Genomic DNA, 24122 nt, shown 5'->3' on the forward strand with positions numbered 1-24122 from the left:
TTTCTCGCCTCCCAGCTGAGCAGAGCAGTGCAGAGCAGAGCAAGCTGCTCCAGCTGGTCTGGGGACTACAGAAGTGAGCAAGATCCCAGAGAGCGAGCGAACAGAGCGAGCGGACAGGGGGAGCAAACAGGAGTTGGCCAGGGGAGTTGCAGTAGTAGAGGAGACAAAGGAGACAAAGGAGACAGAGGCAAAGAGGTAAGTGGGCTGCAGGAAGCCCAGGGCGCTGCCCTTTATCCTCCTGAGTGGCTGTGAGCTCACCAGGTGCTTCTGAGAGCTCCAACTGAACTGGGGGGGGGGGGTGGCCTGAGTACTGCCAGCAGCTGAGTGGGCAGGAAGCTTCAGTCTGTTTCCCGCCTCCCAGCTGAGCAGAACAGAGCAGAGCAAGCTGCTCCAGCTGGTCCAGGGACTACAGAAGCAAGCAAGCTCCCAGAGAGCGAGTGACCAGAGCGAGCGGACAGGGGGAGCAAACAGGAGTTGGCCAGGGGAGGTCAAGGGGGAGGCCCCTAACATTTTTTTTTCATTTTTTATTTTATTTTATTTTTTTTACTAACTTTATTTCATTTATTTGTCTTGTAGAGCCAGTGTAGTGTAGTGGTGAGAGTGACGGACTGGGAGCCGGGAGATCCGGGTTCTAGTCCCCACTTGGCCATGGAAGCTCACTGGGTGACTTTGGGCCAGTCACAGACTCTCAGCCCAACCTACCTCACAGGGTTGTTGTTGTGAGGATACAACGGTGAGGAGGAGGATAATGTAAGCCGCCTTGAGTTCCTTGCGAGAGGGAGAAAGGCGGGGTATAAATGCAATAAATAAATAAATAAATAAATAAATAAATTGTAACACACACTTCCACACCAGTGGGACTCTGCTTTTAACCTCTACTGAGTAGAGGAGCAGGCACAGGCTAGTCTAGAACAATCCCAAAGCTAGACACAAAAAGGGAAATGAGGCAATGGAAGGACAGGACTCTCCAGTGGTGGTGACCTGCAAGGTGTGTGCAATGTTTGTTTTCTTGCCTGAGAACAACGTGGCCTACACCTGCAACAAGTCCAGTTGATCATGCTGCTGGAAGAAAAAGTAAGTGGACTGGAGCGGCGACTGTCGACCCTCCGGGGAATAAGAGAACACGAAGCGTTCTTGGACAGAATGGGGGAACTACAGCAGCAAAGGGAAGACCAGAAGCTTGAAGAGCAACAGCAAGCTGAAGCAGAAGTCGGAAATGCTCAGGAGAAGAAAAATGGAGTAGAGGATACTCGGTGGAAAAGGGTGACAGTTAGGAGAAGAAGAACTGGCCGCCACTCTGCACCAGTGGAAGCAGTGGAGCTGTGGAACCGATTCCAGGTACTTGCGGATGGGACTGGAGGACAGCCTGCAGAGGAAGAATCACAGGGGAACCTACATGAGAGTGAGCAAGAGGCTGAAGGTCAGTCAAACAGAGGCGATGAAACCCAGGCCTACAACAACAAGAAGAGAAGAGTGGTAGTAGTGGGAGGCTCCTTGCTGCGTGGGATCGAGACCCACGTATGTCGCGAAGACCCGTGGACTCGCCAGGTATGTTGTCTCCCGGGAGGACGAATTAGAGATGTGACTGAAAGTGACTGTGCACTCATAAAGCCCACTGACAGGGATCCCTTTCTTCTCAGCCATGTACCGCCAAGCGGAGATACGAAGAAATCACGTCAGACTTTGAAGCTCTGGGAAGGAAACTCAAGAACTTTGGGGCCCAGATAGTTTTCTCATCCATCCTTACAGTAGTTAGAAGAGGGATAGAAAGGGAAAGAAAAATACTTCGGGTGAATGACTGGCTACAAAGGTGGTGCCGATGAGAGAGATTTGGATTCTGGGACCACGGGCTATACTTCCTGGAAGATGGGCTGTTGGCAAGGGACGGGTTGCACCTCACAAAAGCTGGGAAGAATGTGTTTGGCCACAGCGTGAAGAACTTCATTAGGAGGGCTTTAAACTGAATGCTATGGGGAAGAGAGATGTAAAGTTGTGGGTAACAATGGACGAAGGCTCATGTACCACAACAGAGAGAACAGCTCTGATAGAGCCCAATAATAGTCTTCCGACACATGTAGGAAGAAAGCCAGACTATGAAGCACATGGTCTTCGATATCTATACACTAATTCCCAGAGTATGGGAAACAAACAGAACGAACTTGAACTCTTAATACAAGAGGGAAATTATGACTTGATAGGTATAACTGAGACTTGGTGGGATGACTCTCATGACTGGAATACAGCGATTGAAGGATATAACTTCTTCAAAAAGAACAGGAGGAACAGAAAGGGAGGTGGGGTTGCACTGCATGTGAAAAAGACATGTCTCTGCACAGAAATACAGGAGGATGAGCTTGGTAGCCCCATCGAGAGCATCTGGATCAAAATCAATGGAGCAAAGAATAAAAGGAACCTGGTGGTCGGAGTCTACTACCGGCCACCCAACCAAGGAGAAGACGAGGAAGAAACTTTTGAAAAGCAAATAGCCAATGTTTTAAGGGAGCATGATGTAGCAGTAATGGGGGACTTCAATTTCCCTGATATTTGTTGGGAGACACATTCTGCAAAACAGGGCCCCTCCAGGAAATTCCTGACTTGTGTGACAGATAACTTCCTCCTACAGAAAGTAGAGGAAGGAACTAGAGGATTGGCTATACTTGACTTGATTCTAACCAACAGAGATGACTTAGTGGATCAAGTAGCAGTTACAGGAACTCTGGGGGAAAGCGACCATGTTGTACTTAAGTTCTTGGTTCTAAGGGAAGCAAAAGCCAAGTGTAGTCAAACGCGTACCCTGGATTTTAGGAAAGCTGATTTTAATAAACTCAGAACAATGATCAGTAAGGTCCCATGGCAAGCGACGCTAACAAGAAAAGGAGTCCAAGATGGGTGGGAGCTTTTAAAGGGGGAAATTCTCAAGGCACAATTACAAACCATTCCAACAAGAAGAAAAGGTGGAAGACAACAGAAGAAGCCAATGTGGCTTCACAAAAAGCTTAGGGATGACCTGAAAACAAAAAAGGATACATATAGGAAGTGGAAAGAAGGCCAAGTAACAAAGGAAGAGTACAGGCAGATGGCACAGAATTGCAGGAATGGCGTCAGGAAGGCTAAAGCTGAGAATGAGCTGAGGTTAGTGAGGGATGCTAAAAACAACAAAAAGGCTTTCTTCAGCTACGTGCATAGTAAAAGACAGAGGAAAGAAATGGTTGTTCAGCTATTAAATAAGGATGGCAAAACGATAACAGATGACAAAGAAAAGGCAGAGGTACTCAATTCCTACTTTGGCTCAGTCTTCTCCCAAAAGAGGGTCCATGACCCCCCCTGGCAAAGGCGAAGTACAGGCTGAAGGTGCAGGATTGCAGCTTGAGATCGATAGGCATATGGTCAAGGAACACCTAATTACTTTGAATGAGTTCAAATCTCCAGGGCCAGATGAACTGCATCCTACAGTCATAAAGGAACTGGCAGAAGAACTCTCAGAACCGCTGTCTATTCTCTTTGAGAAATAATGGAGGACGGGGGAAGTGCCAGATGACTTGAGGAGGGCTAATGTTGTCCATATCTTCAAAAGGGGTAAAAAGGAGGAACCTGGGAACTACAGACCAGTCAGTCTGACATCAGTCCCTGGGAAAATTCTGGAGCAGATGATAAAGCAATCCTTCAGCAAAGCTTTAGACAAAGTGCTCCATGATATCCTGATGAGCAAACTAGCTCAAAGTGGGCTAGATGAAACAACGATCCGGTGGATCCACAGTTGGCTACAGAATCGGACTCAAAGAGTGCTTATCAATGGGACCTTCTCCAACTGGGGAGAGGTAACGAGTGGGGTACCACAAGGCTCAGTCCTGGGCCCAGTGCTCTTCCACATTTTTATGAATGACTTGGAGGAGAGGTGCAGGGAATGCTGATCAAATTTGCAGATGACACCAAATTGGGCGGGATAGCTAAGACTTTGGAAGACAGAAACAAAATTCAAAGTGATCTGGATAGACTGGAGTGCTGCGCATAAAACAAAAGAATGACATTTACTAGGGATAAATGCCACGTTCTGCACCTAGGAAAAAGAAACCAAATGCACAGTTACAAGATGGGGGATACGTGGCTCAACAACACTACAAGCGAGAAGGATCTTGGAATTGTTGTCGATCACAAGCTGAATATGAGCCAATAATGTGATGTAGCTGCAAAAAAGGCAAATGCTCTTTTGGGCTGCATTAATAGAAGCATCGCTTCCAAATCCCGGGAAGTACTAGTTCCCCTCTACTCAGCACTGCTTAGGCCTCATCTGGAGGACTGTGTCCAGTTCTGGGCACCACACTTGAAGAAGGATGCAGACAAACTGGAGAGGGTTCAGAGGAGGGCAACAAAGATGATCAGGGGACTGGAAACAAAGCCCTATGAAGAGAGACTGAAAGAATGGGGCATGTTTAGCCTTGAGAAGAGAAGACTGAGGGGAGATAGGATAGCACTCTTCAAGTACTTGACAGGCTGTCACAGAGAGGAAGGCCAGGATCTCTTCTCTATCATCCCAGAGTGCAGGACACGGAATCATGGGCTCAAGTTACAGGAAGCCAGATTCCGGCTGAACATCAGGAAAAACGTCTTGACTGTTATGACAATGGAACCAATGACCTAGGGAGGTGGTGGGCTCTCCCACACTGGAGGCATTCAAGACGAGGCTGGACAGCCATCTGTCAGGGATGCTCTGACTTGGATTCCTGCACTGAGCAGGGGGTTGGACTCGATGGCCTTGTAGGCCCCTTCCAACCCTACTATTCTATGATTCTGATTTTACTGAATTCAGCTTATTGTTAAAAGGTAATTTTTCCATTTTTATGATTGAACGTTGGATAAATGCTTAATAATTGTTGGCTGATCGAGGTTTACCACTCAGTAGCAACAGAAACCACTCAGTAGCAACAGAAATCCCTACCTAGGGAGGCGGTGGGCTCTCCCACACTGGAGGCGTTCAAGACGAGGCTGGACAGCCATCTGTCAGGGATGCTCTGACTTGCATTCCTGCACTGAGCAGGGGGTTGGACCCGATTGTCTTATAGGCCCCTTTCAACCCTACTATTCTATGATCCTATGAAATTCACTCTGCGTATGTCTGAAGCTATCACAGATCATATAATAACATATATCATCCATGATCCAGTGAAACCCCAGCATTACACAACCAGTGCTAAAATGCCACCTCACAAGCCATATTGAGACCAGCCAATAAGGTCTCCCTCTGCATGTGAACAGGGGCGAAGGAGGCCATGATCCTTTGCACACCCTCCCTGCCCTGTAATAGAGAATGTTTCATTCTCTGTAATAGAGAATGTGCCCTTGGCCCTGCTCATGGCATTTTCCCCAAGGCAGAAGAGATGCTGCACACATTCCCAAGAGAGGCTAGATGTCTCCATGGCAGCCTGGCAGCCTTAACTCTTGGCTGGGGCAGCCACCACCTTGCCAGCCAAACCAGGCTGAAGGGCTCTTGAGCAGTTCCCATTCACTTCAATGGAGAACCTCCTTCCCAGTGGTGGATTGCGCCCCATTTCGGCTGAAGGGGCGCTGGGAAGGAAGGAGCCAGCCCTGGCCTTCAAACATTCTTACAAGCCCCAATTTTGTTTCACTGGAGTTGCTTTGAACCATCTCTTTCAACAGATCCACCTGAATTCTGCAGAGAAAGTTCTGCAACTGGATGACTTCTTTTCTGTAAAATGCCTGCTTTGCATCGTTAAAAAGCAGGGCCCATCTCTGCATGCTCCCCTGGCAATTATCTTCCCTCCCTGGCCATGAACTGGCTTTACACAGTCTTCTGCAGTGTGGAGTAGGGGACTCTGAGAGGCCTTCGTGCCGCCATCTGTGAGGTGCTGCTGCGAGAGATCAGAGGGTGGCATTTTGCCAACAAAATACCCAGCAGGCCCCAAATATTGCAGGAGGAGCCGTCGTCCCGGCCTCCCTCCTCCCCGCCTGCTCCATGCTGTTGGCGCTTGCTTGTTTACATACATGCGCATTTATGCATTGCTCTTCTAGAAAATATACTCAAAGCAACTCACAGCACAGTAGCATTTCCAGCTTGGCAAAGCAACGACAGCTTTGAAAAGCGCACATTCCTGGATCAGAAGCCAGGAATGGCGGAAGGTGTTTTGAAACAGCGGGGTCTTCATCTGCTGGCAGAGACCAGGGAAGGCCTCTGGGGAGCCGCTTTGGCAAGCCTGTCTGCCTGGTTGGCCCCTTGGGCCAGGGGAGGCAGGAGAGGGAGGCCTCGCGGGCCGAGGGACCTGCCGCGTGCCGAGTCAGACCGCTGGTCGGTGAGCCACGCTGCGTGGCAGCGGTTCTCCCAGGAAGAAGGCGGGGGGTCTTCCCCGCCCTGCAGCTACCTGAGAATAAGGTCCTTTGTCACTGGAGATGCTGCCAGGCCGACAGACCGGCTCTGGGACTTTCAGCATGTAAAGAATGTGTTCTTCCCCTGCCCTACTGCTCCGGATCCTGCCGTACCCAACAGCGTCACATGAGGACTCAACAACTCCCGAAGAAGGCTGGCTGAGGAGAAAGATGGGAGAAAGCCAGCCAGGCCCAGCATCGGGAGCCACAGGTGGGAGCCGGCATCCCACCCTCCAAACCGCATAGTCACCAAGGAACAAAATGCCACCTGCTTCAATGCCACCTGCACAGGACTTGGTCAGAGCCAGGCATCAACTCCAGGACCAACACAGAGTGTCACAGCTCAGTTTTGAGACCTACAAAGTCCACATGACTAAGGCCTCCTTCTCACCAGGGGGTCAGCCAGTGTCTGCGCATTTCCCCATCAGACACGAAATGGAGGCTTGCATAGTGAAAAGTTCCTCCATGCCAACAGTAAATAATAAATCAATTCCTCCACACAGAAAACTAGAATGTCAGCGCATTGTGGTGGCGGTGGTATGGAGGGATGCTCAACCGCTTGAAGTCCACACGCTGTTGGAAGAAGCATAATCCAGACACCAGCTAACCACCCCAACAGGCACTAGACCAATAACCATCATATGTTCAAGCATGTGCGGAGTGGTGTTGCCTCCCAACTGATCAACCACCACAACTACATCTGGAGCTGAGGAGCCAGACTTCCAGGCCAGAGGGCATGACTAGGACCTCCAGGCTGGATCCAGTACTGCCACCTCTCCTTCCAAAACTCAAGCAATGTCCCTGGCACAAAGCAAGAAAATGCACTCTGCTCCCCGGCCCCTCCCAGAAATCAACCCACGCAATCCAGACCACAGTGTGCCACAAGCAGAAGCCAAGGTGACAATGTCCAGGGGCTTGAGGCAAGGGAGCACACCCACACCCTCCAAAGGAAGGGAGTGGAGTGAAATAAAAGCATCACTTACCAGCTGATCCCAGGGGAAAATCCCTGCCCAGCTCCAGATGTGGGCATCTGTCACAGCCAGGGTGGCCCCAGACACCTTCAGGCAGCATCATCTTGGGTCTCTGTGGCTTCTGTGCTGTGCATTCCCCCCCCCCCACACACACACACACACAAGGGCACCTGATCTGCAGGCCAGACCTCCTAGGGCTGCCAACAGCACAGGGAGGGCAGGGATGGAACTGGGACCCACCACTGGGCAGGATGGGGGGGGGTCCTTTGGCAGTGCTGAAAAATAGGCTCTCAAAACACCCAAAGGGGCGGGGGTCTTCAGCAAGCCAGGACAAGCCACCCGGCCACTGACCTGGCAGAGGAACCTTGGGCCTACCTCTCCCCTGGGGTAAAGGCCCGTGAGGCAGCGGCCCAGCTCTCTGGGGCGACCCACACAAGCACAGAGAGCAGCATGCCAGGACGGGCAGGAGAACGACAGAGCCCGAGGCGGGGGCTGCGGAGGACGTGGCCACAGGGGCCTGGGCAGGGCGGGCAGCAGGGGCGCTGCCCGGCCAGGAGACCCGGGAGAGGGCAGCCTCCCTATCCCAGCAGGCCGAGAGCCAGCGCGGGGGAGGGGGTTCCGCGGGCTCCCGCCCACCCTCGGCCGCCCCCAAGCCCCGCACCGGGCGGGCAGGATGTTCCCCCGCCCAAGCCCCCGCTCGGAGCTCTCCGAGGTGCTGGCGCGCCGCGCGGCGGCGACCCCTCCGGCCGGCGGCACCCACCTTCTCGATCTTGCGCAGCCACTCCTTGTTCTGGGCCAGCTCGGCCATGAAGGCGCGGTGCCGGAGCCACCGCCTGGGCGCCCGCTGCGGCGGCGGCGGCGGCTGCCGCTTCCAGGAAGGCGCGTCCGCGTCGCGGGGCGCCTCGCCGGCCATCAGCGCCTCCTTCTCGGCCACCCAGCCACCGAGCTGCGGCAGAAGAGGGGGGAGGCGCGCCGCGTCAGCCTGGCGGCGGGGAGGACGAGGCCCCCGGCCCGCGCGCCCCGCTCCCGGCAGCTGCAGGCGGCGCCCCTGGGACGCGGCGCCGGCCCCGCCGCAGGCCTGCCGGGATGCTGCAGCGGCCGAGCCGGGGCGCGCGCGGCGGGCCTCGCACGCCTGGGTCCCGCCCCCAGCAGCCCGCGGGCGGGGGCCGCTCACACGTGCCCGAGCCGGCTTCACCTCAGGTAGCCCCTGCTAGCCCGGGCTTCTGAGGATGGGGAAGCCCGTGCGCCAGCCCGTGAGCCAAAGCGCCCGCCCTCCTCGGCGCCCGCCCGCGGAGCCCGGCCAGCTCTCACCGCCCCCGCGCGACCCCTTTGCGGCTGGGCTCTCCTCAGCTGCGTTTCCAGCCCCTCTCCCGCCGCCCTTCAGCTCCAGGGCTCATTTCTCTCCCTCCCACACAGAGGGCCAGCCCCCCCCCCAACATCCTTGCTTAGGGGAGAAGGCGCCCCCCGCCCGCCTGCTGGGGGCAAGTCTCCCCCTTGCTCGGGGGCGGAGCAGCAGCCGGCCCAGGCTCCCCGCAGAGCAAGTGGGGCACTGCCGTGGAGGAGGCAACAGCTGCCCCGGGCCAGCGGGAGAGCGTCCCCCCACCCTTTTCTACAGGGAGCGCCCCCCCTCCTGCTGCCACTGCGCAGGGGCTTCTCCCCATCCCGCCCCGGCTTGGCTACTCCAGCCCGTTTTGCCACTGGAAGTTTGTGGTATCAACCAACTGAAACCATATGCAATAAAAGGGTGATACGCACCCCTCCCCCCATACACAGACACCCCCCACACCTATTTTCAGGAATGTTGGGGAGGGAAATTTCCCTGCTTGATTTCGGGGGGGGGGGTGTCCCTTCTACTCGACGCCGAAGCACCACATTCAGCCCAGACTGACTGGAATAAAAACTATGGCCTGAAGAGGCCCAGCAGGGAGAGGGAGCCCAAAGCAGAAAACCAGATAAAGCAGAGGCTCAGCCCCTGGAGCAGACACATCCTTGCGGATGCGGCTTCCAACACTGAGCAGGACAGAAAAACTGAGGTGGTGACAAAAGGCCAGTGGGGCTGAGCCAAAATCCACTGAAAGCCAAGGAGGCCCTCAAGCCTGAGACTTGAGGGCCCCCACCCCGCCCTTCCCATTCTCCTCGTCAGGCTCCGCCAGGCCCAGCTGAGCCCACTGCCCCAACCCTGAGCTTTAAGGAACACACCCATCTCTTGTACAGCCATATTCAGAGACAAGCTGGATGGGGATGGGGGGGCTCATCTCTTCCCCCATCATACAGCATGGACCAGGTGGGCGGGCTTGCTGGCAGAAGGGCAAGAACATGCGCTGCAAGGTTGAATTAGCACAACTGAAGAAGAGCCTGGGAACATACATGCGACTATAATTAGGGAGAATTGGAGATGTGCTAGTGGGTGTGGCCAAAATGCAAACTGAGTGGCAGCTAGAATCCAAGAGGGAAAGGAAGCCGCATTGGTTCCCCAAGAGAGGGGCGGGGAGAAGGCTTCTCTTTGATGTCTGGGCCTCCTCATGCATTCATCTCCAGGTACCCAGGTTCCTGAAGCCACTCTTCTGTCCCTCATCCTTCTGGTGCTTCTTCCTGAAGCTCACCAGCATCTCTAAGGGCCAATTTGGCCGCAAAGCAGAATTAAGTGGTAGAGCTTCCCTTGGATTGTACTGCTAGTTCTGTGACTACAAGGGGGTGTGTGTGTGTGTGTGGTTTGGGAGTGTGTGGTTTGCATGTTTGATACTTTTCCCTGTAAAATGCAAACAAAAAACTCCCTGTTCCTAGAACACTAGCATATCAGGGAGAAGACTGCAGCTCAGTCTTCACTGGAGGATTCCTTTGGGCAATGGGCAGCCTGCCCTCTCCCATCCTTTCTAGGGAACTCCAGAAGGACTGGAGAGTGGAAGATCATGCCTTGATGCCTCCCATCTCAGTTGCTGGGGCGTGTCACACCGCCACCACCACATCCACAGCTTTTCAGGGCCTCATAGAAAACAGCCAAGGGGCAGGACCAAGCATCATTCCCTCCCCAGCCCCCAAAGCAGCAACCTACCTCATGGCAGTTCTGGAGAAAGTGCTGCAGCTCCAAGTGGTCCCCAAGGCACTTCATCCACATCTGGGCCAGCTGCACATTTTGCTGGCTCCTGCAAAGGGAAAGAACAAATGGGTCAGGCTGGGGCTGCCTGTGAGCCTCCACAGGGACACCGAAAGGGTGATCCCCTGGGACACACATGCACACAGAGTGTGCACACACACAGAGCCCCTTCCTCACTCTCTCAGACACTCTCCTTCGGGATAGCATGAGGACTGACTGCCCAGCAGCATTTGATGGTCCTGAGGTATGCATTGCCTCTCCACCTGGAGGTTTCATTTAGCCATGGGGGGGGGGGGGACTAATAGCTGAGTCACAGTGAAAACAGCCCAAACACCCAGGTACAGTGCCTTGCAGAAGTTCACCTTCTCTTGATTTTTCCACATTTGGTTGTGTTCCAACCTGGAATTAAAATGGATTTAATTGGCCCTTTTACCATTTGATTTACATAACATACTTAACATTTTGAAGGTGCAAAATATTTTTATTGTGGCACAAAAGTTGATGAAAACAAACAAACTGGCACTTGTTGGTTGCGCAAGTACTCAACCCCCCCCCCCAGTCAATACTTGGTAGAAGCACCTTGGCGCATCTGGATCCTGCCATTTTTGCCCATTCTTGGCAAAATTGCTCGAGCTCTGTCAGGTTGGATGGGGACTGTTGAACAGCAGTTTGCAAGTCTTGCCACAGATTCTCCATCGGATTGAGGTCTGGGCTTTCACTGGGCTGTTCTAAGACATTCAGGTTCTTTTTTTTAAACCAGTGTAACTTCGGCTGTGTGTTTAGGGTCATTGTCCCGCTGGAGGGTGAACCTCTGCCCCAGTCCCAGGTCCCTTGCAGACTGAAACAGGTTTTCCTCTAGAATTTCCCTGTATTTGGCTCCATCCACGTTGCCCTCAATCCTGACCAGTTTCCCAGTCCCTGCCAACGAACGGCATCCCCGCAACATGATGCTGCCACCACCATGCTTCACTGTGGGGATGGTGTTCTCAGGGCGATGAGCACTGTTGGCTTTGCGCCACACAGAGCGTTTTGCAGTAAGGCCAAACAGTTCAGTTTCAGTCTCATCAGACCAGAGAAACTTTCCCCACGTTTGCTGTGTCTCTCACATGCCTTTTGGCAAATCCAAATGGGATTTGATATGGGTTTTTTTTTTCCAGCAATGGCTCTCTTCTTGCCACTCTTCCATAAAGCCCAGCTTTGTGGAGCATCCAGGTGATAGTTGTCCCACGGATGGTTTCTCCCATCTCAGCTGCGGATCTCTCCAGCTCCTTCAGAGTTACCATTGGCCTCTTGGTGGCTTCTCCGACTAACACCCTCCTTACCCGGTCACTGAGTATTGGTGGATGGCCTTCTCTAGGCGGAGTCATGGTTGTGCCATATTCTTCCCATTTTGTAATCATGGATTTAACAGTGCTTGGGGGGATGTTCATAGCTTAGGGGGGGGGGGTTATAATCCAACCCTGCTTGGTGCTTCTCCAGGACTTTATCCCAGACTCATTTTGATAGCTCCTTGGTCTTCATGATGCTGTTTGTTCAGATATGCTCTCCAACAAACTCTGGGGCCTTCCAGAAACAAGTGTGTTTAATCTGAGATCATGTGACACTTGCATTGCTCACAGGTGAACTCCATTCCACTAATTATGTGACTTCTGAAGGCAGTTGGTTGCACCAGAGCTTATTTAGGGGTGTCACAGCAAAGGCGGTAAATACTTATGCAATCAAAACCTTTCAGTTTTTTATTTGGAAATCATTTTGTAAAATATGTAGATTTTTTCCCCGCTTTGACATTATAAACTATTTTGTGTAGATCAGTGACAAGAAATCCTAATTAAATCCATTTTAATTCCAGGTTGTAACACAACAAAATGTGGAAAAGTCAAAGGGAAGGGGTGAATACTTATGAAAGGCACTGTAGATATTCAGGCATTTCATACCAGTTCAGATCATATTCCTCAACATCTGCTGAAAAGCAGGGCCAGGAAGGTGCCCAATATCCCCCAGTTGTCAGGCTGAAACCTTGATAGTCTTCATGCTTCCCTGCTGACACCACACTTTGAGAAGGATTCAGGTAAAATGGAATGAGTTCAGGGAAGGGCCACGAAACGATCAGGGGACTAGAAACTACGTCCTAACAAGGAAAGATTGAAGGAACTGGGTATGTTTAGCCTTGAGAAGTCTGAGGGGGGAAATGATAGCACTCTTCACGTACCTAAAGGATTGTCACACAGAAGAGGGCCACGACCTCTTCTTTACCATCCAAGACCGTAGGACATAAAATAACGAGCTTGTTTCAGGAAGGCAGATTTTGGATGAATATCAGGAAAAACTTCCTAATGGTCTGAGCAGTGAGACAATGGAACCAACTGCCTAGGGAGCTCATGGGCTCTCTGCTGCAGGAGGTTTTCAAGCAGAGGCTGGACAGCCGTCTGCCTGGGGTGCTTTAAACTGGATTCCGCACTGAGCAGGGGACTGGACTCGATGACCTCAGTGGCCCCTTCCAACTCTAGGATCCTAGAATTCTAAAGTCTAATCTAGGCATCTCCTGCTTAGCTTGCTGGGGAAGAAGCTGAGGTCTTTTAAGAGGACAATGGAACTTGGCAAGCCACTCAAGTTTGGCAAAATGTGCCATGGCTTGCACAAGTTCTGCAAAGCTCGTTTTCATTAGTATGTAGATCAGTTGTTTTCCAAAGTGCTTGTTTTGATCTAGGAAGCCACGATGAAACCATCGCTAAGGGGTCGTATCACATTTGAGCTTTGGGGTTTTTTGACCAAACACTGGACCTTGAAAAACGATTGATTAATTCTTCATTCCAAGAGGCTGGATAATTGGGCCGGCTTGCCTCTTCCACAGGCTCTCTACTCTGACCTTAGCCTAGTCACTCTCACACATGTGCACAGGCGCGTCCACATACAGGCGCATGTGCACACACACACAAAGTTCAGCAGCATCCAGATGGCCAACAGCAAAAATATGACCTTTTGGATGGCAGCCCATGGAATCAGCACCATGCCAGCAAGACCCAGTAACACAACGGCATTGTGGGGCCTCCAGTCCAAAGTGCTTCTGAGCTCTGCTAAGCACTTCGTTTTTTAATATATGGACAGCTGAAACGAGCTGCTCGTGATATTGTGCATTTGGGCACAGCCAAGCTGCTCTCTTGAGTTTAATTAGTACCAGGGCTGACTCTCTCTCACACACACATCCCACAAATCCAGATAAATTCCAAAGAAGATAATAAAGCATCTGGCATTACATTTAAAACATTGTAATAATAAAAATGCCAATATTCAGCTCCCACCCCTCCTTAAGCTAAAATGATAACACAGCACAGCCCTGAGCTGATTTATCTGTCTGGAGCAGATACACATATTAAGGGTCTGACACCAGTTAAATCATCAAACAAAATTAGCACTCGGTCCTTCACAAGCGGAGGCTTCAAAGGGAAATGGCAGCAGCTGCTGCATTACTGAGGGAGGGGGTTTTAATTGGCTCTGCATGGCAGTGGGTGCTTCTTTTTTTATCCAAAGCCCCTTCCATGCAGCCCTTAAATATTTTGAAACCCAAAGGCAAATTTCCTTGTCATCTGACTGATCCTAGCTCTGTGAGCCAAGACAATGGAGGTGCTGGCGCTGTTCCCTAAGAGGGCCTCCTGTGGCGATAACAGGCCTTGTTGCTGAGGGGACATGGCAAGTGGGTGGGCCCCCCCTGGGGGGGGTTAACACCTTTCTAGAAAGAAAGAAAGAAAGAAAGAAAGAAAGAGAGAGAGAGAGAGAGAGAGAGAAAGAAAGAAAGAAAGAACAGACAGATGCCAGGCTTAAGTCTGCCCAGCAGCCATACTAAGTCTCTTAACAGTCCTTGATTTTTAAGCAGTTGCATCTGGACTACAGACAAAAGCATGTCTCTGAACTTTGCTGTGAATCACCCTCATTCACTTGCTCTGTCTTTCACCCACACAGTCAGTCACACCAACTCACCTGTGCCCTGCTGAAGACTGAAATGGGCCTCCCCCAGGAAACCGTCTTCCCTAAACCACTATGTGTGGGGGCCTAGCTATGGCTACTTAGTGGTAAACATGGGAAAGGCACTCTGCCCATGCTGTGAGACACTCTCATCTTTATTATTATGGTCCATATTTATGGGCTGGGACATGGAACTCAAAACAAACCTGTGGCTGAACCCTGGTTTAAATTCAGCCCCAAGTGCAACCCTTGGGCAGTAATGAGACCCATCCAGGGCTGCCTCATGCAGAGTCTTGGCCTCACACTGGGCCTTCCGAGCAATGCCCAGACAAAGTGATGGAATTCTTGGATGGTGCCTTGGACTGCTTCCAGATGAAGCATTTCTTGTGCAATCACCCGCCTCACGCACAGAATTCGACAAGCGGCCCAGACAACATCATCCCTTCATAACCTGTGTTTCCCCACCACTTCGTCTTTTTTCTCTCCACAAAAAATCCATGAAGAAGGAAAACAGAATCACTGCACAAGGCCCTTTCATTGGAAGCCCCCGCTCCATCTGGAAGCACCCCCTGCAAGGGACCTCAAGCACTTCTGGCTCTCAACATACCGTGCAACCAGACAGCGATCTGGACTGGTCGGCGGCAGGGTCTGAGGCGCTGTCAAGAGAGGTTCCTTCTCCTCAATAAAATGTGTGTGTGTGGGGGGGGGGGGAGCACAGCCTCACAGGCAGTTGGGATTTCATTAGGGAGAAAGGTAGTCATTAGACCTCTGAGGGAGGAGGCAGTTAACCTGAGCCAGGGACATAATTTGATCTAAGGACCTTGTCACATAAGTAGTTGTCCTACCCTTCAGCCTCCTTCAACCCACAGCCCTCCAGATGTATTAAACCACAACTCCCATCATCCTGTCAGCACAGGCAATGGCATTGCTTGGGGATGATGGAAGTTGTAATCCAACCCATCTGGAGGGCCCCGGTTTGGGAGAGGTTGAAGGATAGCAAGCTTTGTTTCTTTCAGGCTCTGCACATTTGCTCCTGTTTTCCATCCATAAACCTTTTGGCCTATGGATAAAGTCTGTCCCACTTGGGGAATCCAGCAACTCCCATGATGTGCCTCCTTCCTGGAGATTCCTTCCCATCAGTCCTCCTCTCAATGCCTTGCCCTTGGCCCTGCTTACTCTGTTGGGATTTATATAGTTTAAGGACACACCCAGCCCAGCAAAACAGGGAGTCCCAGTGGCAGTAATCCTAGCTCAGGAGAAATTTGCTGTATTTTATATATTCCTTAAACATCAGAGAGCCCCCAGGGTCATAGGGAATTAGTAGGCATCAGAGACATAGGAAAGTGCTCCACAGACACCTCCTTTTTCCGAGGCTGGATTTCCTGGTTCAGTCTGAAGCCTTGGCTGTGATCTCTCATCGGAGGGGCAACGGGGGGGCAGCTGCTCCAAGAAGAGAACAGAGAAATAAATCCAGGGCTGGGCCACTGCAGTGTCTGGGTGGCAATGCGAGTGTCTCTCTTCCCCACTCCCAAATTAAACCAAGTGGAAGCAAAGGCAGTAGCTAATGCTCTCAATCTCAGTGATCTTTCATGGATCACTGCCTTGTTGTGGCGAAGGGGCTTGCTTAACTCAGTGAAGCCATAAGCTATGCCGTGCAGGGCCACCCAAGACGGACAGGTCATGGCAGAGAGTTCTGACAAAATGTGGTCCACTGGAGAAGGAAATGGTAACCCACTCCAGTATTCTTGCCAAGAAAACCCCATGGAACGTATCACAAGGCGAAAAGATATGACGCCGGAAGATGAGCCCCTCAGGTCGGAAGGTGTCCAATATACTATTGGGGAAGAGCAGAGGGAATTTCCAAGTAGCGCCAGAAAGAGTGAAGCGGCTGGGCCAAAGCCGAAAGGACACTCAGCTGTGGATGTGTCTGGTGGTGAAAGGAAAGTCCGATGCTGTAAAGAACAATATTGTTTAGGAACCTGGAATGTCAGATCAATGAATCAAGGTAAGCTGGAGGTGGTCAAACATGAGATGGCAAGATTGAACATCGACATCTTGGGAATCAGCGAAATAAAATGGACAGGCATGGGCGAATTTAATTCAGGTGACCATCATATCTACTACTGTGGGCAAGAATCCCGTAGGAGAAATGGAGTAGCACTCATAGTCAACAAAAGGGTGGGAAAAGCAGTACTGGGGTACAATTTCAAAAACGACAGAATGATCTCCGTACGAATCCAAGGCAAACCATTCAACATCACAGTAATTCAAGTCTATGCCCCAACCACTGATGCCGAAGAAGCTGAGGTTGATCGGTTCTATGAAGACCTACAACACCTTCTAGAACTAACACCAAAAAAAGATGTCCTCTTCATCATAGGGGATTGGAATGCTAAAGTAGGAAGTCAAGAAATCACCAGGATAACAGGCAGGCATGGCCTTGGTGTACAAAATGAAGCAGGACAAAAGCTAATAGAGTTTTGCCAAGAGAACATGCTGATCATAGCGAACACTCTTTTCCAACAGCACAAGAGGCGACTCTACACATGGACATCACCAGATGGTCAATATCGAATCAGATTGATTATGTCCTTTGCAGCCAAGATGGAGAAGCTCTATACAGTCAGTCAAAACAAGACCTGGAGCTGACAGTGGCTCAGATCATGAGCTTCTTGTTGCAAAATTTCGTCTTAAATTGAAGAACGTAGGGAAAACCACTAAACCATTCAGGTATGACCTCAATCATATCCCTTCTGAATATACAGTGGAGCTGAGGAATAGATTTCAGGGATTAGACCTGATAGACAGAGTGCCTGAGGAACTATGGACGGAGGTCCGTAACATTGTTCAGGAGGCAGCAACTCAATCCATCCCAAAGAAAAAGAACTGCAAGAAAGCCAAGTGGCTGTCTGATGAGGCTTTACAAGTAGCTGACGAAAGAAGGGAAGCGAAAAGCAAGGGAGAAAGGGGAAGATATATCCAACTGAATGCAGAGTTCCAGAGAATAGCAAGGACAGACAAGAAGGCCTTCTTAAATGAACAATGCAAAGAAATCGAGGAAAACAACAGAATGGGAAAGACTAGAGATCTCTTTAAGAAAATCGGAGATCTCAAGGGAACGTTTTGTGCAAAGACGGGCATGATAAAGGACAAAGAAGGCAGGGACCTAACAGAAGCAGATGAGATTAAGAAGAGGTGGAAAGAATACACAGAAGAACTATACAGGAAAGATCTGAATGTCCCTGATAGCCATGATAGTGCGGTCACTGAACTTGAGCCGGACATCCTCGAGAGTGAAGTCAAGTGGGCCTTAGGAAGCATTGGTAACAACAAAGCTAGCGGAGATGACAGTATTCCAGCTGAGTTATTTAAAATCCTAAAAGATGATGCTGTTAAAGTGCTGCATTCAATATGCCAACACATTTGGAACACTCAACAATGGCCGCAAGACTGGAAAAGGTCAGTTTACATTCCAGTTCCAAAGAAGGGCAACGCCAAGGAGTGTTCAAACTACCGCACAATTGCGCTCATTTCACATGCCAGCAAGGTGATGCTCAAAATCCTACAAGCTAGGCTTCAGCAGTATGCGAACCGAGAACTACCGGAAGTACAAGCTGGGTTTCGAAGAGGGAGAGGAACTAGAGATCAAATCGCCAACATTCGCTGCATCATGGAGAAAGCAAGAGAATTCCAGAAAAACGTCTATTTCTGCTTCACTGACTACGCTAAAGCCTTTGATTGTGTGGATCACAACAAACTGTGGCAAATTCTTAAAGTGATGGGAGTACCAGACCACCTTACCTGTCTCCTGAGAAACCTGTACGAGGGTCAAGAAGCAACAGTAAGAACCAGACATGGAACAACCGAGTGGTTCAAAATTGGGAAAGGAGTACGACAAGGCTGCATATTGTCGCCCTGCTTATTTAACTTATATGCAGAGTACATCATGAGAAACGCCGGCTTGGATGAATCACAGGTCAGAATTAAGATTGCCGGGAGAATTATCAACAACCTCTGATATGCAGACGATACCACCCTAATGGCAGAAAGCGAAGGGGATCTAAAGAGCCTCTTGTTGAGGGTGAAAGAGGAGAGTGCAAAAGCTGGTTTGAAACTCAACATTAAAAAAACGAAGATCATGGCATCTGGCCCCATCACTTCCTGGCATTTAGAAGGGGAAGAAATGGAAGCAGTGACAGATTTTATTTTCTTGGGCCCCAAGATCACCGCAGACGGTGACTGTAGCCATGGAATTAAAAGACGCTTGCTCCTTGGGAGGAAAGCTATGGCAAATCTAGACAGCATAGTAAGAAGCAGAGACATCACCTTGCCGACAAAGGTCCATCTAATCAAAGCTATGGTTTTCCCAGTAGCAACGTATGGCTGTGAGAGCTGGACTATAAGGAAGGCTGAGCGCCGAAGAATGGATGCTTTCGAACTGTGGTGCTGGAGAACACTCTTATGAGTCCTCTGGACTGCAAGGAGGTCAGATCAGACCATCCTAAAGGAAATCAGCCCTGACTGCTCATTGGAAGGACAGATACTGAAGCTGAAATATTTTGGCCACCTAATGCGAAGAGAAAACTCCCTGGAAAAGACCCTGATGCTGGGAAAGACTGAAGGCAACAGGAGAAGGGGACGGCAGAGGATGAGATGGCTAGATAGCATGACCGATGCAATGAATATGGACTTGAGCACGCTCCGGGAGAGTGCAGGACAGGAAGGCCTGGCGTGCTGTGGTCCGTGGGGTCACGAAGAGTCGGACACGGCTGAACGACTGAACAACAAATGCTCTCAAACTCAGGCCTTCTTGGGTAGAAAAGTGTGCTTGTTTGATTTTGTTTTTAAAAGTTTGCAAAAAAAATTGCCCTGCAAAATGTTTTCTATGCGAGGAGGGGAGAGATGCGTTGTGCAGTACCGGTTCCCCCGAAGTGCAGAGAGGTGCATGAGGTGCTCCCAGGTAACTGGGTCCCAGGGTTACCAGCCAAAAGCTTGGGCCAAAACCAGAGATACCTTTAAATGTGTATCTAGCAGCTATGTCTTCCCCCATCACCACTGTTACTGCAGAGTAGGCACAGGCCCCAATTCAGAACAGGACCCCAGCATGAGGGGGTTGGAGGCTTTTAAAATCCAGATTGGGCCTTTTGCACCTAGAGTAATGAAAAATAAAGACATCCCCTAATCAAAAGACACTGTGCAGCTATTCCATCTTTTCCTCCTTAATTCTTTGTCAAAATAAAAAAAGATGGGAGATGGTGGGAAAACATGGGAGGGTGATGAGAGGAAGACATCACCATTGACTGGATGTCACCCCCCCCCCCCATAATGAATGTGGCAAAGCAATTATACAGTAAAGCCGTTTGGAAGCACCCTGAGACTTTTATGCTAGGGGTGTATGTGTGTAGGGGGTTCATGTGGCTTGGAGACAGCATCTCACAGCAGCAAACTTGTCATGTAGTTATCCCCACACTGCATATTGTGGGGAGCAGGGAGGGCTGATCCTGAGTGTGTGTGTGGCTGGTGAGGACCCTCTGGTGCAGTCTAGAGTTATTATTCCCATACTACAGATTTGAGGGAGTGGAGGCTGAGAGATAGCAGCTTACAAGAACCCTGCAGCATAGTCCAGTGTCTCATGCTGGGGGGTGTGAACTCAGGCAATCCTGCGCCCACCCTTTGCATGCACACCCTATTGCACTCTAACAGAAGAGGCCTGGGGGAGGGCCCAAATAATCCTGCCAACCAGAGGCTGTGTGCTGCTCCTCTGACCACTTTTTGCTGCTGCTCTGGCTCTCAGTGGCTCAAGTGGGGGGGGGGGATCATCTCCTTACTTTGCCTGGAGGGCCGCCATCTTGTCCTTCACCTGCTCGCTGTAGATGTTGCCCCGGCAAACAAGGCTCTCGCCTGCCTTGAGGGCCGAGGCAGTCTTCTGCAGGTTGAGCTCCATGGTGGTCGTGAAGTCCTTGTGCTTCTTGATGGCCTTCTCCACCCCTTCCACCGTCGTGGGCAGCTCGGCGTGGGCCAGGGTCGCTTCCTGCAAGAGTCCCAGCGGGGAGCAGCTGATGCTCTGGCCACAGAAAGGGGTCCTGCGCCAGCCGCAGCCAATGGCAGAGGGCCTCCCCACTCCTCCTGTCGTGTCCTGCAACCACTGGCAGGGAGGCTGTTGGCCAGCCCAGGCACAGAGGTATGAGATCCAGAGCTCTCCCTGGACAAGGCTGGAACCCAAATCCTTAGGAGAAAATACCTGATTATTATAAGCATTCGCTAACTGCTTTTCTGAGGCTCCAGCTGGCTTGCAAGCACAGAAACAGACTGAAACCAGAAACAGATCTGAAAACGGTGCCAATTCCAGAAGGTGGCCAGGTCATAAAGGTGGGCACCAGCGCCTTGAGCAGGGCCCAGGAGCCAGCACAGTCAGAACAAGATAGGCTACAGAGGTGCACATCTCGCCATATCCACTGGGAGATGCATGGGAGCATTTGGATTACGTAAAGCTTCCATGTTGTCTTCAAGAGCAGCCCCATGCAGAGCATATCGCAGTAGTCAAGCATGGAGGTTACAAAGTCACAGATCAGTGCATTAAGATCTCCTTTATCCTAGAAGGGGTGGAGATGATGTAACAAAAGGAGCTGGGAAAAAAGCATTCTTGGCCCCATTTGCAGCCCACTTTTCACAAACAAGGCCAAGTCGAACAAGAACCTGACATCCCATAGTTATTCCAACTGGGAACAGCAAACTGTTAAATTACAGGTAAACCAATGCTCAAGGACCAGACTAAATACATTATTTCCACAAAACAGAGGGAATACCCGCCACACCCCCCGCCCACACACACACACTGGGAGGCAGGACTCCAGGGTTCACCCAGTCTCTGCCATGGATTGTCTGTGGCTTTGGGAATGGTGATGCGTGACCTACCCGCCGAGACTTTTGTGAGGACCAGCTGGCACAATGCAGGCAATAGAGCACTACACAAGTTACGCCAGGGTGGGGGTGGGGGTGGATTTGTTCCTCCTCAACCGTCTTTAATTCCCCCACCTCGCATTCAAAATCGGTGGGATCAAAAAGTGGATTTCCCCCCTTCTGTCTACACTCCTTGATAAAATGGGATTTTTATTAATAACGTGAATAAAATTACCATTTTATCCAGGAGTGTAGACAGAAGGGGGGAAATCCACTTTTTGATCCCACCGATTTTGAACGTGCGTGTGTGTGGGGAAGAACCCAGCGAAGAACCCGGCTTAAGCCCTATGAATTCACGTGGGGCATCAGGCAGTGTCGCCAGTCTGGAGAGGCTCTTGGTCTCCTCATCACAGATGATGCTGCGCAGACGGCAGCATCCACAGGACGTGGGCAGACGGCTGCCATGGACCCACTGCTCTGCTGCAGCCTCCCCCTCAGCTCAGTCCCTACCACCACCAGCCAAGGCTGTGAGGGAATTTATTCATTCATTATTTAAAAAAAAAACATGTCTAGACTGCCTTTCAAGGAAGGGGCAATATTTGTGAGGAGGGAAAGGCAGCAGTTAGGGTCACTTGGCAAACACAGCCCAGTCTACTGAAAGACACTTTGCTAGTAAATTACAGACAGGAGTGTCTGCCTTGTTGGAGGGGGCCTTCCCTGCCGTCACCCCACCTTCCCTTGCACCACATGAGCAGGCCGCCTGTGCCCAGGGAGGCAAGCAGCAGCTGCCACTCTGCGCTGTGCAGGCAGTGGTGAGAACATAAACCAGCCCACGGCCACTCACATCTCGGCACATTTGACCAAAGAGGAAAGCAGCCGGCCCCCCTCTCCCTCCCTTGGCCCAAATAGCCCAGCTAGCCTGCAATTGCTTGAATACGCCAGGCAGGAGCAGAGCTGGCCCGGAAGAGCAGGCAGGCCACGGTCATCTCCCAGCAGCCATTGCCACAGGGCAGCTGCATTTGGCTGCTGCTACGCTGGGGTGATGGAGGGCTCTTCGTGGCAGGTGGGACAAAGGCTGCAGAGAGCTTGTGCCTTGGTCTCTGCCAGGAGAGCCCCTGAGCCTCAATCTTCGCACCTCACCCACGCACTGGCTTACCTGGCTTCCAGACCAGGCACCCAAGAGCACCAGGGACAGAATTGGTTCCACCTGTGGCACCAATTTTGAAGAAGAAAACCCTCCAATGTCTCCCTGTTTTCAGTGGCACCTAGTGCCAGAAGCACTAATGGGGGCTCAATCCCCGACTCGTGTCAGCTTTGCAATGTGGAATTTCTCACCACGTCAAGAGATTCAGCACAGACGCCCCTCCCAGGAATGGGGAACCTTGGGCCAAACCAAACCCTCTTCGAGGCCCACATAGCTCACTAAGTCAGTGACCCTGTTGCCCCATTGTAGACCTGGCCTCCGAGGACTTTCAAAGTCCTGTGTGAAATGAGGGATGTCCCACTCCACTCTGTCCCAAGGCCAAGGCCTTCTCGGCAGTCCTTCCTACAGACTAAGCATGCATGCCCAAGACAGGCCTATGTGTTTGGGCCTGAGCATATCCGCCTGTGGGGGCTGCCTATTAACCATTCAAAAATTGGTATTCCAGCCTGCCCCCCCCCCCCCAATTCAGAATGTTCTCCCATTCCTTCCCCTGCAGTAACTGATCTTTGTACATCTTGGTTCAAACAAAGCATTCAAGCTTTCCCAGACAATGACAATGTTTTGCCTATTGGATAAATGTAAGAGTAGTTCCCATCTTCAGCATAAGCAGCCTCAAAACAGCACCCACCTGGAGTTACTGGCACATGGGAACGTAATTGGTTAATGCATTATTTTGTTAAAGGCAAGATAGCTGATAGAGCATAAAAACCCTTTAAATGGCCAAATCCCTGTGGGCGCTGCAAACCCACTGTCTACGTCACAAATCACAGAGCGCCAAACCTGCTGGGCCAGGCGCTACATTCTGGGCTAGGGGTGGCAGAGGCTTAGGAATAAGGTGTCTGGGCTAATGGGAGAGGGGAGGTCCTGCCCCTTAGGCCCAATCTTCTTGGGGTGGGATGCAGTTACTCACTAGGGTGCTGTCTTCTTCTTCTTTGTTATTACCTCTGACCTCCCTGAAGTGACTTGCAGCATTCAGCACCGGCTCAAATTAAGCCCCAGCTGCAGAGCGCTAACCCAACTGACTGAATGGTGCATGAGTCCATGTGCAGCCAGCCACTGGAGTTGCACAAACCCTCTTGAAACCCTTCGACATCTACTGGGGCGGAATGATTTGCACTTTAGCTGTGCTTAGTGAAGCCGCAAAGGCCCCAGGGAAGGAACGGTGGGAGGAGGGGCCAAGAGAGGGTTCTCTGGAAAGGCAGCCCTCGGGACCCCCCTCGCTGCAGCGCCATCGGGAGGCAGGACCGAGCCGTGCCGCCTCCGGCCAGGGTGGACTTATCTTGGTTTGTCTGCTCTGCACCAGAATAGAGAGAGATTTCTGCTTTTTCATCGCTGTCATCATGAAGATTAGAATTCAATTTTTTGTCATTTTGGCAACCAAGTGGGGCAAAAAAACAAACAAAAAAAAACAAATGGGAAGCCAATTAACATGATACTCATTACCTTGAAAGGCTATTTAACTGGTAACACGTCTCACTATTTAATACCTGTGTGATATACACTGTCTGCCTTTGTTTTAGTAACTACAGGCCACAATCCACCGGGATGTTTTCCTGTGCAAATCTCTTTGAAAGAAATGGGAGCTGCCCAGTTCTTGTACAGCTCGGCGTTCTTC

General features: G+C 51.1%; 1 protein-coding gene across 1 annotated transcript in view; it reads right to left on the bottom strand.

Annotated features, from left to right (window-relative positions):
- Positions 1-24122, bottom strand: part of SPTBN4 (spectrin beta, non-erythrocytic 4) — an 82294-nt gene that overhangs the window by 26133 nt on the left and 32039 nt on the right. The window contains exons 18-20 of the mRNA XM_084814487.1: positions 20232-20434; positions 10402-10492; positions 8110-8295 (exon numbers count right to left, since the gene is read on the bottom strand). Coding sequence (XP_084670613.1) covers positions 8110-8295; positions 10402-10492; positions 20232-20434 — 480 coding nt within the window. The remainder of the gene's footprint in view (positions 1-8109; positions 8296-10401; positions 10493-20231; positions 20435-24122) is intronic.

The sequence above is a fragment of the Heloderma suspectum genome, chromosome 10 (assembly GCF_057233095.1).
Source record: "Heloderma suspectum isolate Gila_16-S chromosome 10, 16-S_ref, whole genome shotgun sequence".
In the NCBI taxonomy this organism is placed as follows: domain Eukaryota; kingdom Metazoa; phylum Chordata; class Lepidosauria; order Squamata; family Helodermatidae; genus Heloderma; species Heloderma suspectum.